This window comes from Myotis nattereri (genome assembly GCF_964212035.1).
Source record: "Myotis nattereri genome assembly, chromosome: 7".
NCBI lineage: Eukaryota > Metazoa > Chordata > Mammalia > Chiroptera > Vespertilionidae > Myotis > Myotis nattereri.
In genome coordinates this window covers 33,722,587-33,741,289 of record NC_138082.1, presented here as the reverse complement: position 1 = coordinate 33,741,289, position 18,703 = coordinate 33,722,587, and the positions used below count along the sequence as shown (strand labels likewise).

Below are 18,703 nucleotides of genomic sequence, written 5' to 3'. Positions count from 1 at the left end.
TTCTGAAGCTGAGAGATGTGCGGGCTGGTAAATAAAGGACAGGCCACCTCTGCCATCGGGGAAATCACAACATCCCGGCCTCTGTTAAAAGGTGAGTGTGAAGTGAAGTTCAAAACCTCGCCCTTCTCACAGGCCTTTTGACGGCGCTTTCAGCAGGAGGAGGCGGACTTGAATCCCCATCTCTGAAGATGTTTCAGAGCCGGGCACATTGTCCGGTTCCCTTTGCCACTCGCGGTGCGCACAGAGGTGCATGGTGTCAGGAGAAGGGGCAGCGGGGACACCATGGGGGGCGAGGAAGATGACAGGTGTGAGAAAGGAAGAGACAACACAGGGTTAGATGGAGTCGCAGAAGTGGGGAGGAAAGGGACACAATGGGGGAGGGGGGAGGAGAGAGAATCGGGGGAGAAGCAGTGCCTACGCGGGCCGTTCTAATTATAGCGGATGTCTCTCAATGGAGCAGCACTGACCGGACTTTAGGAAACCTGATCTTCATTTACATGCAGCCCTCACTCACGGCCCATGGTTACCAAGCCTTACAAGGAAACCGCACAGATTCCGTCGCTCATTAGGGTGCAGGGCTTCTTTCTGAGGCAGTAAGCATGTTCTAAACCTCACCAAAGTATGGTGAGGGCTGCACATCTCTGTGAATATATGAAAACTGCTGAATTGAACACTTGAAATAATCTAAGTGTATGTCATGTGAGTTTTACCTCAATGAGGCTGTTTTTTTGTTGTTGTTTGTTTGGTGTTTTTTTTTTAAGGAAAACACTAGAGAGGGGTCATTTCATTCAACATTGAAAAGCAATCAATAGGAAGACAAAGTACGTCGCCTGGACAGTCCGGTGTGATGCGGGGATGGAGCAGGAGGAGGAGCTTGGGGACACTCAGAAGTAAGAGCTGAAGGCCTCATGCAAGACTGAGCCCCAAAGCTGAGTTTGAGAGGGGACTGCCCAGGCCATGTTGCAGACCTTCTGTGGGAGCTGCCCACTCCCTCCCTGTCCCGGTGAGTGAGCACAGGCCCACGTTCCCCATCTTGGTGCACACCGTTTTCTCTGCACCCACCATCTCCTCCGCTCTCCCTTCTCCCCACTACACAGATGTCCTCAAGACCCTTTAGTTCCTCCTCGTGCCTGATGGCCAGCTCACACCAAATGCAGTCCTCTGATTAGGGGAGAGATGAAACAAAGAACATGTAGTAAGAAGTCCAGGTGGGAACATGCCAAGAAAAAACCCGTAAGAGTATGCAAGTGAGATTTTCTACTTAAGGGTCAAAAATGAAACTGTTCTCTAGTTAAATGCTAGCCGAATGCAAGCTGCACACTGTTTAAATTCATCTGGTGGACTCCTCCGAGACACATAAGGGCGCTCTGAGCGGCACAGTTAGGTGGAATTTAAATCATTTCAAGAGATTCCTATTTCCCCAGCCTCATCTCTTTTTACATAATCAGCCAAACCATTTCTCAGGTTTGGTGCTCATGGCTGCCAAGTGACAAAAAGATTCTGTTTTGCGTCGAGGCTGGGGAAAGACCAAGAATGTCTTGAGGAAAACTCAACTAAACAGGGAAGTTAACTAAATGTATGATCCCTCTTTGGTGACATAAATGTCCAGTCTTCAGAAACTTGGCTGTTTCTATTGCAAGTCACAGGAGTCAAATGACGGACAGACTGCTGCACAGGTTGTCCTGCTTGAGGCAGGGAAGGCGAACCGCCAGGGCAGGCCACGGACAGCGCTGTCCACGGTGCTGAACGCCTTCGGCCAGTTCATTCTGCACCAGGGACAGAAACACCAACACAAGGCTGCTTCCTCATGGCACATTCTGGCCCTTAATCTACTGGCATCACGTGGTTTGAAAAGGAGAGCGATGGTGTCGCCGGTTTAAGAAAGCTGCGTACAAAAACCCAGACTACAATAAGCAGGTCAGTTAGTTAACATCTCATCCCACCGACCAAAGGTGAAATGTCAAAGATAAAAACATCCATATTTTTTTTCACATCATAATGAATAGAGTGTGTCTTAGTTTGCTTAATTATGTCCCTACTGCTTAGATGAATTTCAGATTTTTGGCCTTAAATCAATACCTTTGTGTATATTTTAATATCTAGAATTACTATGTTAGGGCAGCTTTCAAGATATGGGTCCCAGGAAATGAGCGTTTGTGGGCTCTGGAAACATGCTGTGCACTGCTCCTGGGAGTTCTGTGCCTCCCCTGCCAGCACTGCCCAGGCACCCACACTGCCAGCCTGGCCACGCGGCTTTGGGTGACTCATTGCTTGTACCAGTAAATCAATTTCTTCACAGGCAGAAGAGCCCTCCGGAACACCGATGCTTGGCCTGCACAACCCAAACCTGGGTGCACAGGCCATGGTCCCAGGCCATCCACACTGAGCCGCACTGCTCTTCAACTGTGACCTAAGTGTGGTGCCAGGCCAACTGACAGACAAACGGACGACAGACAGACCCACTCACCAGTGCTAGGCTCTCTTCCAGAGCTGTAACAACAGAAGTAAATAAAACATAGTTGCTGTGCTGAATGGTGCATCCTAGTGAGGGGACATCAACAGACACACTCTGTGGGCTCTGGAAACATGCTGTGCACTGCTCCTGGGAGTTCTGTGCCTCCCCTGCCAGCACTGCCCAGGCACCCACACTGCCAGGCTCCTAAAGCCTGTGCCAAGGAGGCTGCCCCTCTTCTTAGCGCCGCACACACCGAACCCCGGGTGCTGTGATGTGGTTCTGGGGCGTTTCCCTGAGGTGATGGCGCCTCTCTGATTTTTAGCTTATCCTGTGTGCCATGCCCAGCAGGCACCAAGCACCAAGAAAGGTGCTCAGTGAGAAGGTCCTTCAGTAAAGGATGCTCCGAGACAGACTGAAGCACAAAGAAAAGAACATGAATTTGGGTGGACCTTTGAATGCTGGAGGAAACACAGACCTAGCATATGCACAAGTGTATCTTTAAGACCTAGAGGTTTAAAATATTATTTAAATACCAGCTTAAAAAAGGCTGTATTAATAGTAATCCTCACAGTTTGGGGCACTTTGGAGAATACATTATTACCATTGGAAAATGATAAATTACATCTCCGTTTTAAAAAGATCTCCAGTCCCCTCAGGCATCATGTGTAATCTTTTGCCATGTTTGAAGTCAACGGTGGTGTGTTTTTTTTAAATGAAATCAAAGGCTAATTTGCAAAGTCATAAAAATAATATCTCATGCACGTTTGAAATAATACTTGAAAAAAGTTCTTGTTCAGTCTATGTAATTTCATGACCTTCTCCTAAACCATGGGACAGGTGGTCTGACTAATGAAAGGGGTCCCTGTGGTTCCCAAGCCTTTATTGACGGTGGGTGGCACGCCACAGCCAGAGCCGTGAGTGACAGCACCGAGGTATCAGGTGCCTCAAACGGAAGGCCTGGCCACTTGAAAGAGAGGTTCCGCACGTCTCAGAAACCCCATTCCTTTCCGCCACACCTGGGCCTGAACAATACCCCAGTCAAGGGGCTTGAGGTTGCTGGGCCGGACGCCCTCACTCCTTGAGCCACCCAGCCCACGGGGAAGCTGCAAAGGGCTGGGTCCCACTGGTAGTCCACCCAGAGCTGTCTCACACAGAGAGCCCTGGAACTCAACTAGGGCAACCACTCAGGACCACAGGGGAGGAAGCACATCACTTAGGAGTGTGACCATGACTACATATGGAGGGAGCGAGTGTGTGTGTGCGCGCGCCTGCGCGATGGAACGCTGAAACACCAGATATTTACTGACTGGACAAATAACTACCTAGTGCTGCCTGTGGGAGGCGCTCTCTTGGGGCCTGGGGAAATAGCAGTAAATACAACAGAAAGGCATTATGGGTTTAAAAACCAGATATAGTTAACAGTGCAAAAACCTAACAGATGAATCCAACTGTAAGTACATAGTCACATGTAAGGCTACAGATTGCGGTGTGGATCTAAAAGGTATTCAAAATATATTTACGTAAATTTGCATCATGAACTGCCTTCGGTACCTGTTTAATACCTGTATAATCCTTTAAAAAAATAAACATTTTTGATGAAAATATGGGGGGAAAGCCCCCACCTTTAAATTTGAGGGTAATTGTTCTACGATTTTTTTTTTTGAAGTATGAGATGACTTCTTCAACAGCCCCCGAAAAGAGAAAATTTCTCTTTCCTAAAATTTTGTTAACCTGCTGCTAATAAAAAATGACTGTGCTACATATTTCATGTAGATTCCAGGGCGGGAGTTACCCTGTCACTTCCCCTGCCTGAAAACTGGACGTCCTCAACCTACTCGCGTCCTAACTGGTGGCCGGCGAGCCCCTCTGCAGACGCTCATTGGCGTGAAGAAGCAGAGACATGGAGGTCGCCTGCTCCTTGAATGTTGGAATCAACCTGGTGTGCTGTCAATGGAAGATGACTATACTATTAAAACAGTGTATTTGAAATATAGGGTGTCCCCCAAAATACGCACACCTTTAAGAGCTGATAGCTCAATGTATCTTTCTTTTCAGATGTAACCCATTGGAATTAACGATTCAAAGTGTGTATACATTTTTTGGGATACCCAGTATTTACAAGGTCACAGCTCTGTAGCAGGTAGGATGACAGAAGGTTCCCCAAATCAGACAGTAAATGAACAGATCACAGTGGACTGTCTGTTTCCACCCCAAATCTAGTTAAGATTTCTCCTCCTTGGCCGGAGCCGGACAGTTTCCCACACTTCGAGGGCTCTAAGCTCTGATGGAGGGCGGGCTGGCGTGGTGGGAGGCACGTGAAGAGCCCTGTCACCTAGGATACGGGGACACTGTTGGTTTTTCTGGCATATACAAGGGACTCCGCTGGTGGGTGGCACCCGGGGGAAACAAAGGCTCCATCTGAGGTGCTTAGAGGAACCACCTTAACGAGAGGAGGGCCCGTCCGGCTCTGCCTGGGACAATCCCAGTTTATGTCTATTCCTGGCTTAATGATTATCATATGGGCACCACATCTCAACCCCACTCTGCAGTCATTTCTAAAAATGACAAGAAGAACACAGTTCAAAGGAAATCTAATCACCACGATGGCTCAGCTGTAGGCCAGTGAGCGGTTTCATAAAAACAGAAAAGCCGATCTGAAAACCTGCCCCCAAGTGTTTCATGCTATCGAACCTCATGACAACCTCCTGTCAGTCTCAAATCGAAAACACGCCTGCGACCGGTAGATGCTGGAAACTCTGTAACATGACACGTAATTTTAACGCAGACGAAAATCTGTCAAATATTATACTCGGGTAACTGTCTCCACCAACAACCCCATGGATGAAGACGCCACGAATAATATCTTCATTCAAAACCGCAGGAAAAAACACCGGTTGGTTTCTGAAGTGTTGTTTAAAGTACAGCCTTTTCCAATAGCTTAATAATAGTGGCCAAATGAATGGCTCTTTTTTAGTATTTTCCATTTTTCTGAACGAGAAGCCATTCAAAGTGTAATGGTGGTGTTTAAGATTAAACTTACTCCTGACAAAAAGCAACCACTGATTCAGCATTAACTCTAGAACATTCTCTTATAAAAGGATCTGGCTTCATTTGCACCATAATAGTTTTATCATATTAGCTCTACAGCTATCTTGGAATTTGGGCTTTGTCCTGGCAAAAATAATACAATACGATAAAAGAAAGTGCGTGGAGATCCTGCGATGGGTTTGCTCTGAGTTTAAAGCGTTTTCTTTATCGCGGCTACAATTTTGTCAATATAGTTCAATAGGATACTGTGGTGGATCTTTGGGGAAATTGCTGTAAAATAAAATGAAAGATAGGATTGTGTTCGCAAACATAATAACTGACATTTTTCCCATTTTCCTTAAGCAGAAGCCCAGTCCCCTGTGGCTGAGGGAAGGGTCAGTGGGAGAGCGACAGCCCCGGCCCAGAGGTGGATCTGTAGCTTGCTATTCATCAAAGGACCCCGGTTCCCATTCTTCCTGCCGGTGCCTTTTGTCCCCTGGAGGGAGGTGAAAAGGAAGACTGCCCACCAACCTCTGCAGTCAGGACGCAAGCCTCCTCCCACCCTGCCCACCCCAATCCTCAGGAACACAGTATTTCTCTTCTCCCCATGCCTGCAGAAGCTCTCCGATGATCCGTAATTGTCTCTTGAATATGCTCTGGCCAATGGCTCCTGCCCACACACCTGTGATGTCCTTCAGCACAGGTGGCCGGGGCCCTGGCTGTCTCCTGGGAGCCCATCGCTGGCCGGGGTGGGGGAGACGCCAAGTCCCCGCCGGAAGGGAGGTTTTCCAGGTCCTCTGGGCGGGAGACTGGAGAGAGGGTCTTCCTTCCCTTTCCAGGCCCACGGGGGTGTAACCCAGGTCACACATCCGAGTTCTCCCCATTTCCCATGGTCTTCAGCAAACACCCCATTCTGCAATTCCGAGCAGGGAAGGGCTGCCGGGAGTAGCTTCCGGGATATTTTTAGTGTCCCTCTGTTTCCCTGGCTCTGGCTCACAAAAGGAAGAAATAGGTATACATCATTTCTTCCATGAAATCCAAGTGCCTTTCCAATTCTAGATCTCAGGACTTCCTCACAGGTGAAGGTGTCTCTGACCTTGGGATGGCGGTGGTCTATGGGACAGGGACACCCTGCAGGCCAGGGAGGTGCGGTCTGGCCGGGGAACTCGGCCCCGCCAGGAGGCATGTGCGTTCGGGCAACTGAACAGACTTGGCACTTACCTGATGAGGATGAGTGGAAAATGAAAGCGAGAAGATGCTGATACTAATGAGAAGAGCACGGCACTTATGAGCTTACTATGGAAAAGGGGCACAAGAACGGAATTCAGTGGGTAAGCCCATGAGCAGATCCAGAGCCTGGGACACTCGTGGTATCCAAGGCAATCAGGTGAAGGAAGAAGGCAGAATGGTGACATGGAGACACCTGTGCAGGTGGGCGCACACGGCTTGGGCTTCCATCTGCAGGTCACACCCCTGATCCCTGCCAGCTGTGTGCCCTTGGGAAAGTGATTCTAATTCTCTATGACTCAGTTTTCTCCTTTAAAAATAAGGACAATAGTTCCACCTCACCAAGTTGTATGGGCCAGGTATAGAAAGTGCTGAATCCAAGCCAGCACGTGGTAAATAATGACATTCTATAAAATCAGAGGGAACATCCACAGGGCAGACCCTGCTCTAGGCTGTGGGAACTGAGACGTGGATTAGACAGCGTCCTCACCCTTAAGAAGCTGTAAGATACTCAGGGAAGATGACAGATAATAAAATCACTGAGTAACTTCTGCAGGTTGTTAGGAAGGGACAAGTGGTATGGAGAAAGCAGCGGAGAGGGCTGTGGCCACAAAGGCCTCATGTATAAGGTGAGAGGTTCCCGGCACAGCACGTGACAAGGCCCTGTGGTGGGATCACAGGAGACGGATGCTGCAGCTGGTTTGTAGGACAATGACACTTAGCACTGACATAAACATCTTCCAAGTTATTACATAGAAAGCAACCTTTTCCTGGCTCCATGCTATCCCCTGGTAGGAGTTTACAAAATGTATTTAACCAATCCCATAGACGCTGTGTCCCATTTCTGAACTGTTTTTAGATAGAGCAGAAACGTAACATGTTAATAGTTAAAGCCAGTTACGACATAATCCAATTTTTGGAAATAAGTAAGAACACAGACAGATACACTGAAAAGGATATATCCCCCCAGACTAATACTTTACTGTGGGAGTTTTTGTTTCGTTTTTAGCAGAAAGCTTCTCTGCACTTTTAATTTTTCCAAATTACAATGTTTTATAATCAAGGAAAAATGCAAAGTTGTTATTGCAAAAATCGAGGAAGGGAAATGGAAGTCAGCCCTTTGCTAGCAGGAAGAGGTGGGCCTTAAACAGGTGGACTTAACACACCGGACACCAATGTCATATTGTGTCCCAGCCACACGTAACGTCATATCCATTTGCTGGGAGCACTTTTAGACAGTACATTTATTACTGATGCTTCTAGAAAAAGAATTTAAACATGAAAAAGAACATAATTAATGCAATTTTAAGGAAAAAAGGAATATTGTTTGAAAGGACAAGTACATTCTTTTTTAAAAAACAATACTCATCCAGGAACTTGTACTGCACTTTGGTTCACCGTATGGTGGGAGCCCACAGAGGAAAGGTGCCTGAGAGCCAGGTGCTGGCTCGGGTAATAACCCGGCCCGTGGCTGCCTTAGATGGTCTCACGTGATGGTAATTTTTCCAGAGCCTGTGGCCTGGGTGGATGTGCAGCTTCACAAATCTCATCTGGGGGCCTGACCCGTGTCTGGCTGGTGCTGACTGATGGGGGCCTGATGTGCCCCCAGACTTCAATTTCCTCTGTACCCCACCATGAAGGCGTCCTGCTCAGAGACAGCGAGCCCTGCTCCTGGACACAGGCTTTCCAGACGTGCTGAGGTCCAAGAAAAGCAAGTCGGAAGACGCCCAGGTGCTCTTTGGAGAGCGGAAGTGCTTGTTTTCCTTTTGCATTAATGCCGTTTCTGATGTGAAATGGACGGAGGATCGACAGCTGTTGGAATGTGGCGTTTCCAATCTCAGACAACCAAGCTTAAAACTGTGAAATGCAGAGAGCAACTGTGTTTTCCAACTATACTATACAGAGAAAATATTTCTAACATAGCATACTTATTCTGATAATTTCAGAGTCCAGCTAGGAACGATTCACTGACAAATACGATGAAAAAACAGTGCCCACTGGAAAACATAACCGACAGGGCTGTTAACGTGGTCAAATGCTGCAGAGAGCAACCCTCATATTAGACCTGAATTCTTCTGTTTTTGTTTTTAAATTTATTGATTTTTTTTTAGAGTGAGAGTAAGGGGGGGGGGAGGGGGAGAGAAAGAGGGAGGGGAAGAGAGAGAGAGAAACATCAATTTGTTGTTCCACCTATTCATGCATTTATTGGTTGATTCCTGTATGTACCCTAACCAGGGATCAAACCTGGGTGCATTGGGGCAACACTCCAACTGAGCTACCCAGCCAGGGCTAGACCTGAATTTTTGAACTACAGCCAAATAGAAAGATCAGTGTGAGAAATGTATGACATACTTATCAATAATATTAAGCCCCCAAACTGTGTTTTAGATGTAATTATAATTGTTTTCTTGTAAATACGTGCACATTTTAAGAGACACTGAAATATACATGGAAACACTGCCATGCCATTGTAATAAGATTTTAAAGTCCCACGGCAGAAATAATGTCTCAATTAAAATAGCATTTATAACTAAATATGTTTAACTGTTTCTTCATATAAAAGAGTAAAATTTTAGGTCATTTAAAATAACCATCTGTTTCTCCATGATATAAAAATTTTAGTATCATTGTATAATTAATATTAATATCGCTTTTTGTTAATAATCTTATCTGTCAGATAATAAAGCCAAGATGTAATGAAAGATATATTCATGGGAAGAAGTTTAAGGATGTAAAACCAAGGTAATATACAGACACTAATAGAGAAAATGCACGGAGCGTTTGAGGATAACTCTGACCAACCACTACAAAGCTGGCTGTCAGCTGTATCCATTCATTCATATTCTCTCTCTCTCTCTCTCTCTCTCTCTCTCTCTCTCTCTTACTTACATTTCCAGAACCCCTCCTCCCCCACCCTCACTTCTATTCCTTTCTTCCTGGTACCTGAAAATGTTAAATCGTTTAGGCCTTTCCCTTTCTGCATGTATTTATAAATTCTGTAATAGGAAGTGAGGAGAAATTGTAAAGCAGTGGTTCTCAACCTTCTGGCCCTTTAATACAGTTCCTCATGTTGTGACCCAACCATAAAATTATTTTCGTTGCTACTTCATAACTGTAATGTTGCTACTGTTATGAATAGTAATGTAAATATCTGATATGCAGGATGGTCTTAGGCGACCCCTGTGAAAGGGTCATTTGACCGCCAAAGGGGTCGCGACCCACAGGTTGAGAACCGCTGTTGTAAAGGATCTGACAGTATGATTGACTTTTCTTAAGTAATTATTTGATTCCTACGTTGAGGACCTGAGCGAAGCACATGCCCTCCAGCCTCTGAGCTCTTACAGCATTTAATGGCCCAAATAGTGCCTGTCTTCTCTGGGGCCACTTCCAAGTATACCCGGGCACCACTGCCCGTGATAACATGCCTACTACACGTTACAGTCTCAGCTGGGACAATGCTTGGTAATTCACGCATTCCGGCCAGCCTCGGTTTCAGAATGCGAACATGAGTGTCTGAGCCAGCGCTCACCCTCATTTCACTTGTCTCCGCCAGACAAAGTACCTACCTATATTTCAACTTGTTTACGGATGGTCATTCCTGCTTCCCCTCTAGAGGCCGGGAACGCGGCCAGGGCCATGGGTGCCACACAGCAGGTGGTCCGCATAGTTGCGGAAAAAATGAAATAAAATACCTGCTAGGAAATGCACCTAATTAGATCATTCCTACTGAACTTAGCGCGGTTTACTCTGAAACGGGCTGAGATAATCTAAGGTAGGAAACTCAGTTTTAAACGCTAGTCATTATTTTAAACATGCTCAACATGCTTGTGATGGCCCCTGTGGGTGCTGGAAGCTGTAGCCATCCCAGTCCACATGCTTCGTCTCAGGGGCACCAGGTATGCTGGGAAACAGATCCTGGAGCACGACCAAAGCATTTTATTATAAAAAACACTTAACCTGAAAAAGACAAAGAACTTTATCACTTAAAACAGGCAGAGGCCTTGGAGCTCATTTTACAAGCCCACCTCGCCAGCCGTCACCACGCGGCCCATTCCTCTTTGAGGAGGTTCTAGTGAAGACAGACAAGACGACACAGGGTAATAGGGTAGAAAGTGGGGGCAGGGCGACCCCTTCTGATTGGGGAGGAGACGAGCAGGTGGACAGTGTAAGCCAGGTCTCCATGAAAGTGAGAAGAAAAGGAAGTCTGGGAAAGTGGGTAGAAGACCACAGAGCCGGAGCCTCCATCGTCTGGATCAGAGCTTCAGGACCTCAGCACTGCTGGCACTTGGGGCCGGATCACTCTTTGCTGGGAGGCGCCATCCTGCACTCTAGATTATTTAAAAGCCTCCCCGCCTTCTTCCCACGAGATTCTAGTAGCATGCCCCCTCCCCTCCCAGCTGTGATAATCCAAGAACATCTGAGATACCATCAAATGTCCTGGGGAAGGGGCATGTAGCCACTGGTCTAGATGAAGCTACGGAGGGCCAGAGGGGCTGAGCGATGTGGTCCAGGTGTTACAGCAATTGGCAACAGTATCCTTCTCCACCATCTGTTTAAAAGGATTTCTAGACTCTGCCAGGGAAAATGAGAATGGCTGGCCTTCAGGCATGAAACGCACTGCTCCCCGTTCTGATGTGGAGGGCAGCAGTTCCCCTGGTCAGCACCTGCTGCTAGAAATAGCTGATAGGAAGGAACTAAGGAGGCAAAGTACAAAGTACAAAGCCTGATTGGGAGGAAGAAAAACATACCCTTACCCCCTGCAGCCAGGTACCCCAGGAAGCTCCTGCTGTCTCCTTGGCGGCATGCGGAGAAAGGAAAGCAGGCTCTGAGCAGAGAAGGGGCCGGGGTCATCCCTTTAATTAGGCGACTAGCTGGCGAGGAACAGACGCCGCGGCTGAGACAGGGAGTGCCCAGCGCTGAGAGATGAGAGCCCACGGGCCCTTTAACACTGAGCTAAGCGGAAGGTTGATGACAAACCCCAGGGAGTGGGTTCTGAACGCGCCGGCCAAGATTTGGGGGGAACCGGTGATAAAGGAAAAGTTCAGGATAAGCGAGACGAGGGAAATGTCTATCTATATTATAGTTCCTTGAAAAGCAAGCTCTACAAAAAGGTAATCAAATTCTTAAAATACAATGTTTTCATGTTAAGTCTTCATTTCTTTTACGCAGAGCATAAAAGATAAACGTTGAAATCAGAAAGACCTGGGTTTGAATTCTAACTACTTATTAGGAGTGTGGCCTTAAGTTTCTCAGCCTCTTACCTCAGTGATCAACAGGGACAATGCTTCTCGGGAAATGAGAGTTAGAAGCCGAGCTCCTGCCACAGAGTCAGATAACAACAAAGGCAGTCCGTGTGGGGGGGTTCCTCTTTCCCCTCATTAAAACCCTCCTAAATAGCAAGCCTCCTGGCGAGGGTCACACTACCACCACCTGCTGGTCACATACTAAAATTGCCAGCATACTATCCAAGGAGGAAAAAAGCGCTCAAATGTAAAAGCAAAAACTGATGAACTGACAGCAGCCAGGGGACCCATAGCTGAAACACATGCTGGCTCCATGGGGAGGGAGAAACAACAGTGAGTGCCAAAGCGGAAACCTGTGTTTCTAGCCTGTCATTAAAACAGCCACACAAAAGCATGTTCAGAGTGGGAAACAATATGTCAACGTTAGCAATAGCTCAAATGCTTCAGCGTCACAAACCACTGTCTGGTAACCACAGATTCTGACGGGAAGACACGAGATGAAAGGGTCAGAAGGAAATGCGCGTGAGCACGCACACATCTTCCCCGGAGAGGAGCGAGATGGATATGGTTTTATACTTGATGCTGACAAGGCTGGACGAGGGCCAGGCGGAGGCGGGCTGCGTGAGAGTCACTTGAAGCAATGCGATATATTGGCGATGATGGCCAGTCAGTGTGGAAGATGAACAGTTGGAATGAAGCAATCGGCGGAGGGGTGGGGCCAGCAGAACAACCTGCCAGTCAAGAGGCGGGGACGCCTGGCTGCCACGGCAACAGCAACAGTTGAGGCCCTGGGGCCAAGGCTGGCACTCACAGAGTCCCGCCTGGAGGGGGCCGCAGCACAGGTATGATGCATCTAACCGGCGTTTTGCCTTGGAGCAGTGGTTCTCAACCTTGGCTGCACATTAGAATCACCTGGGGATCTTTTTAAAATCCTGATTTCTGGGCCTCATCCTCTGGAAATCAGGATTTTAAAAAGATTCCCAGGTGATTCTAATGTGCAGCCAAGGTTGAGAAGCACTGCCTTGGAGTGAGCTATGACAGCCAGGTGTGCTACAGATGACCCCAGGGGTCCCCTGCTGCACACAGGAAAGCTAACTCTGGGCTAGTGCTTCTAGAGAAAATCACCTACAGAAAAAGTGATTAATAATAAAAAGAAATCACACGCTCCCAATAAGATTCAAGAAAACCCCCAGCCAATAGCTGCTACAGAGATAATTGCTCTGAACCTATCAATAAAGCTCAGCTGCCCCTCATTGACTGCAAACACCGATTTCTTTCACCCGGGATTATAAGTTGGTGTTCCCGGGCGCACTCCGGCCATTACGGTGATAAACAGTTTGAACCACAACAGGCTCTGACATGTAGATCAATTCCGGGTCCATAAAGAATCTGCACAAGGGGTTCCAGGACAGGAATTTACAGCCACCAGTTTTTATTCCCTCTCGCTGCAAAAATTACTTCTGTCAAACACTTAGGAGAGTGAGGAAAAATGTAAAAAAATTAATTTTTCATGGACTATGGGAACAGCCCTTTTCAATGCAGAAGCCCAAGATGAATATGTTTCTGCATTTAAAAAATTACGCCGAGCCGCACGCGGCGCTCGGTTGCGGGGGGGACCCCGTCCTCTGCGCTGCCTGCGAGCCCGCAGACGCCAATTTGAAACCCTGAACGGAGCTGTCTGGGTTTTCTCGGAGGGCAGATGCAGGTCTCATGTTAGCAACGCCAAATTACATCAGACATTTAATTTTAAACCTCAGGTACTTAAATGCAAAGCCTCACAACAGCAATAGTCATAAAGCAGTGGGGCCTCCTCTCGTCCCCCCTTCGCTTACCCGGAGCCTCCTCTTTTGTGCTCTGCGCACTACAAAGTGATCGCCCTCATTACCAGCTGCTCACAGCTGCTTACAAGACAGACCCCCGGGGTACCTGTGCCTGAGTGGGGAGGACTTGGCAAAGTTCTCGGGAGCCAAAGTCTTAATTCAGTGTGGACCACGGAGCAGAGAAAAATGGCATCCCAATGTTGTTATTATGATGATGTTTTAGAATAAAAGCATATTCACTGATTCATGGGCATTTGAATTCAAAAGCTGCTTAGCTTCTCCTGTCCCTGCTGCTAGCACAGTGTAGGCTTTTTATGACTCCAACATCCAAACTGAAGACTAAGGGGAAAAAGATAAAAACGATTAAAAAAAAAACAACACACAGAGAGAGAGGGTGGGGTTTGCATCAACTGCCACTTACAAAGGAAGAGCGTGGCAGAAAGCTCTCCGTCCTGCTTGTGTCTTTTGTGATTATTTTCCAAGCACGGAAGGGAGTGTTGGTGCCCGAGTTGAGGTCTTGCAGTCCATTCATAAATGCGTTTTCTTGAAGTCGTTCGTCAGATCCTGTGCCTGGACATTCATTAACAATGGCTCAGGTCTGGCCCCTTGGCGACTCATGAAGGCAGGGACGGCGCCATTCGGAGTCCAGGACGATAGACACCCTCACCGCAGACAGACAGGGCTTCTCAACCCCTAGGTGTCCCGGAATCACCTATGGGGCTTGGTAACATGCTGTTCTGATCCGGTAAATCTTGGGGGAGCCTGGGACCCCGCTTTTCTAGCCACTTTCCAGGGGCTGCCTATGACCATTTGAAAAGCAGGATTTAGAGCAGGGGCGGGGAATGTTCGGCCCGTGTGCCATATCAGGCTCACAAAATCATTTGGTCTGGCCCTGCTAAGGTGCTAGGAGTTAATTAATTGTTTGACCAAATAGAGCAGGCTGATTTTTAAGTCGGTAATTCTGTATGACCCATAAAAAATGTTATAAATATCCAAATGGCCCCTGGCAGAAGAAAGGTTCCCCACCCCTGATTCAGAGGGTGGTTCTCAAACCTTAGCAGGCAGCATCAGTGCACCGAGGGCTTGTTCCCACACAGGTCAGAGAGCCCCTCCCATTTTAAATTCAGTCTGGATGGGACCTAAGGACCTGCATTTCCAGTCTGTCCCCCAGGGGGCGCTGCTGCCGCCTGTCTAGGAAGCACACCGTGAGTTGCTCCGTGAGGTGGAGCTAAGATCTGGAAAGAGGCCACTTGAATTTGCACCCCTGCCCTTAGGAGGGTGTGACCTTGGACAAGTGATACTGAATTCTTAGGTACCTATCTACCCACCAGTAAAAGGAGCCTGCAGGTGTCTACTCCCTGAGGATCAAATGACATCATCCACAGGAAAGCCTCAATAATATTAGCTCCTATTACTACCACTGTGGCATCACTGGATTTTTCTATTTAAAATGTCAGCTGTCAGTTACAAGACGATGTTTGGGGCTCTCATTGCTCACCCCTCTCCTCTCGGCTCTCCTGCTGTTGTCCAGCTCACACTCTCATTTTACTGCAGCTCCTCGCTTCTCCCACCTCCTGGGGCCTCCGCTCCAAGTCTTTGTCCAAATTGCCTCAGTGCTTATAATAACTTCCTCCTGTGGCTTTGCACAAAAAAGCCCGCCTGGTTCTTGAAGCTTCGCTCAAGTTTGATGCTCTTTGGTTAGTTTTCCTTGATTAACTCTACCGGCACCATTTCAACAGGCTTTCTCTCAAGTTCCCCGTCCACATCCCACAGCAGGCTGGTACCAGGCACAGACTTGGGTTTCTCATCTCCTTGCTCCCTAACATTGGGGAGCCTAACTAGTCTTTAGCAAACATACTACATGAATTAAGAAAGGTGACCCCAGGGCATTAATATATGAGAGATCACTCTGCAAATTAGAAACAGCATTCTTACACAGGCGACCTTGCTCTCCTACAGGTGTTTTATAAATACGGGTGTGATCAACTTCTGTGGGAAGAAACTTCCAACCACACCAAGGTCAGGAAATAGCGTCTTTTCAGGGTTTGGTGGCACAGCGCATGGCACACAGGTGCAGCCAGGCGCAGAGCTATGAAGGCGAGGGACGCAAGCCAGTGAGCCTTCGTCCAGGAAAGAACTGTGCGGAAGCCCAAGTAGATTGGACTTTAGATTAATGTGCTGCTTCCAATATCTCTTCTATAAAAATATTGTGAATGTAGGGAAGGCAAAGATTGGGGGTGATGCCCTTTTTTAGAAATTTGTTTTTCTAACCTTCCTTCTTCCCAATGGGGAATAACTGTAAGAATAAGACTTCTGTGGTATTTCTGGATTTTTTTTCTGTGATTCCCACAGCACCTAGGGGGCAGAACCTAAAACTGTCCCTCTACAACCAGGCAGTGTTGGTGACTAGAAGGCGGGGTTTGGGGGGGGGGGGGCATGGATTAAGAGTTCCTCCCACCCTCCAAGGTACAAGCCACCTCTACGGATGGTGGCGACAGCATAACCCCAATCAGCTAGTAATACTAACACTAAATGAAAAAATCAATGCATTTTCCAAGTATCTGATAATTCAATAATTAAATCCGTGAACTGCCTGCTCCTTTTAAGATAAGTAACACCTATAACAATAGAAGATGCTCAGTACGGAAGACGCAAACAGGTGTTGTGCTGCGCACCTCGCAACAACGCAAAGGGGGGAAGGACCCCCAGGCCGCAGGTGTGAATGCAGAGGCTCAGGAGGTGAGGGGCCTCCAGAGGCCTCCTGGGCAGCAGGTGGGGCAATGACAGAGGCGCTGATGTGACACAGGAAGGCCCCCAGGCCTCTCGGGCAGGTGATGGCTGGGAATGCAAGGTGCCCCATCACAAGGGAGTCATTTACAATGAGGAGGATCCTGCGCATCAGGGCTCTCAAGGGACAGTCATGATCTCAGATGAAAGCAGAGAGCTTGGAAGAGCCCCTTCGCAGGGTGAAGGCCACCCCTGTCCTCGCCCGCAGCACCAGAGCTGGGTGCTGGCTCCGGGACGTTCCACTTCAAAACCAAGCCGCTGCCTGTCCAGGCCCTCCCTGCCACGGCCTCCCGGGAGCGGCCTTTACGGACTCCCCATGTCCTCCTCGCTGGGTCCGGGGACGTCTTCCTTTAAGGCCTGGTGTGGACTCACCAGAATATGGATGGTGTTTACCTGCAGCAGCAGCTGGTGGGTCTACAGGGAAGACCTGACGCTGAATCTTTTAATTAGAACAAATTATGCTAAAATTACTTGAAAGCCCTGTCTGATAGATGACATACAACGGTGGGAATTCTTTAAACACCAGTGAGCAGGCCACAGGCAAAATGCCACAGGCAGAGAGGATGCAGGAAGCCAGCAGCCCGACGCTGCAGGACTTGATTGGCGCACACCCATCAGGGCAGTGCATGTGTTTCCCAAATAGCTGGGCCCACAGAAAAGGGGGAGACGCTCCAAGATTTCCAGGATCTACTGGGAATATTGGAGAATGACTTGTGCATTTTCCTTTGATGGAAAGCCCCCTAAACATACAAAAGGAGCACTGATGGAGGGAGCCGAGTGCAGAAAGTGAGATCCAGGGCGTGAAGTCTGCCGTTATCGCTCAGCTCTGTCCTCACGTGAGCCTCAGGAAGCTGCTTGCCCTGTCTGCCTGCGGCCTCATTTTCCCAATTTGTCAAGTGGATATGAACAGCTACACCTCCCTGAATCAAAGAGGAACAAATGAGCTGAATGGGCGACACAGCCCATCAAGGAAGAATAGACGTGCGGGGCCGACATATTGCCCCACGTGCTGCTACAGAGCGGAATGCGGAGAGCTCAGGGTGCCGAGTCCAGCCCCTGGCCTACAACCGAGGGCCGTGAGGTGGCCGCGGGTCCGTGGGGCCGCGTCCTCTCTTACCACTGCTGATGGCCGAGTTTGCAATGACCGTAGCCTCACTCCACTGGTCGGCACTGGAGACAGAGTAGGACCGCTGCTGCATGCCGTCCGGTCGGCTGCTGAAGGAGCCCAGGCTGATGCCGCCGGCCATCTGAGACCCAGATGCACTAGTGACATTCCCTAGGAATAAACAAGTCGGGTGAACACGCTGTGGACTGCAGACCCCAGAAGCCAGCTCCAGTTAGTCTAAGGGGCCTGCGCACCTGCGCACAGTGGGCCCTGGCGATGAGAGAGCTGTCGTCCTGCTTACGTGGAGGCGGAAGCTCCACACAAAACAATATGTATTCAGAGGAACGAGAGGGGCAGTGAGTCTTGGGTGCTTGGCAAAGCATGGTGAGGGGCTAATGCCTCAGATGACTGCGCCCGAAACAATCCCACACAGAGACACCCGGCACAACCGTCTCTAGATGGAGCCCAGGTGCAGACAGGAGACCTCCTTTAGGAAAAAGCCAGCAAGGAGGGCCCTGCAGGAGCTGCCGTGTGGTAATGACCGCCAAACGGGAGTCCGTTTTGGTGCCAGAGAATTGTGTCCACAGTGAAGATATACTTGACAATCAACACAAACCAAAGTTCCTGGATGCATGTGCAAGGAAACCAGGCGAGTTTACCCTTGACCTTGAAAAGACAAGTCAGAGGAAAAACAACCTTAGCCACTCCATGGCGCACATGGAGGGTGATGAGAAAGTTTCCACTGTAACTTAGGGATCTGCATTAGTTGCTCCACTTCAAAATGAATCACTTTCTGGTGACCCTACTTTTAGGTTCCATGCCTTTCTCTACCACCCCGCCAACCACACCTTGCTGCTAGTGAGCTTGTTAGCTCTATGTGCAGAGCTTCAAAGGATTAGGTTTCTTTTTTACACTTTCCTCCAATTGTTTTATTTTCAAAAAATATTTTTATTAGATTTATTGGGGTGACATTGGTTAATAGGATCATATAGGTCTCAAGTGTACATTTCTATGATACAAGACCTGGATATTGCACCGT

At 48.3% G+C, this 18,703-nt stretch overlaps 1 protein-coding gene across 1 annotated transcript in view; it reads right to left on the bottom strand.

Annotated features, from left to right (window-relative positions):
* AGAP1 (ArfGAP with GTPase domain, ankyrin repeat and PH domain 1) overlaps positions 1-18,703 on the bottom strand; it is a gene marked incomplete at its 5' end in the record, with an annotated part of 295,221 nt that overhangs the window by 98,835 nt on the left and 177,683 nt on the right. Inside the window, one exon of the mRNA XM_081096019.1 lies at positions 17,677-17,835. Within this exon, the coding sequence (XP_080952145.1) occupies positions 17,677-17,835 (159 nt within the window). The remainder of the gene's footprint in view (positions 1-17,676; positions 17,836-18,703) is intronic.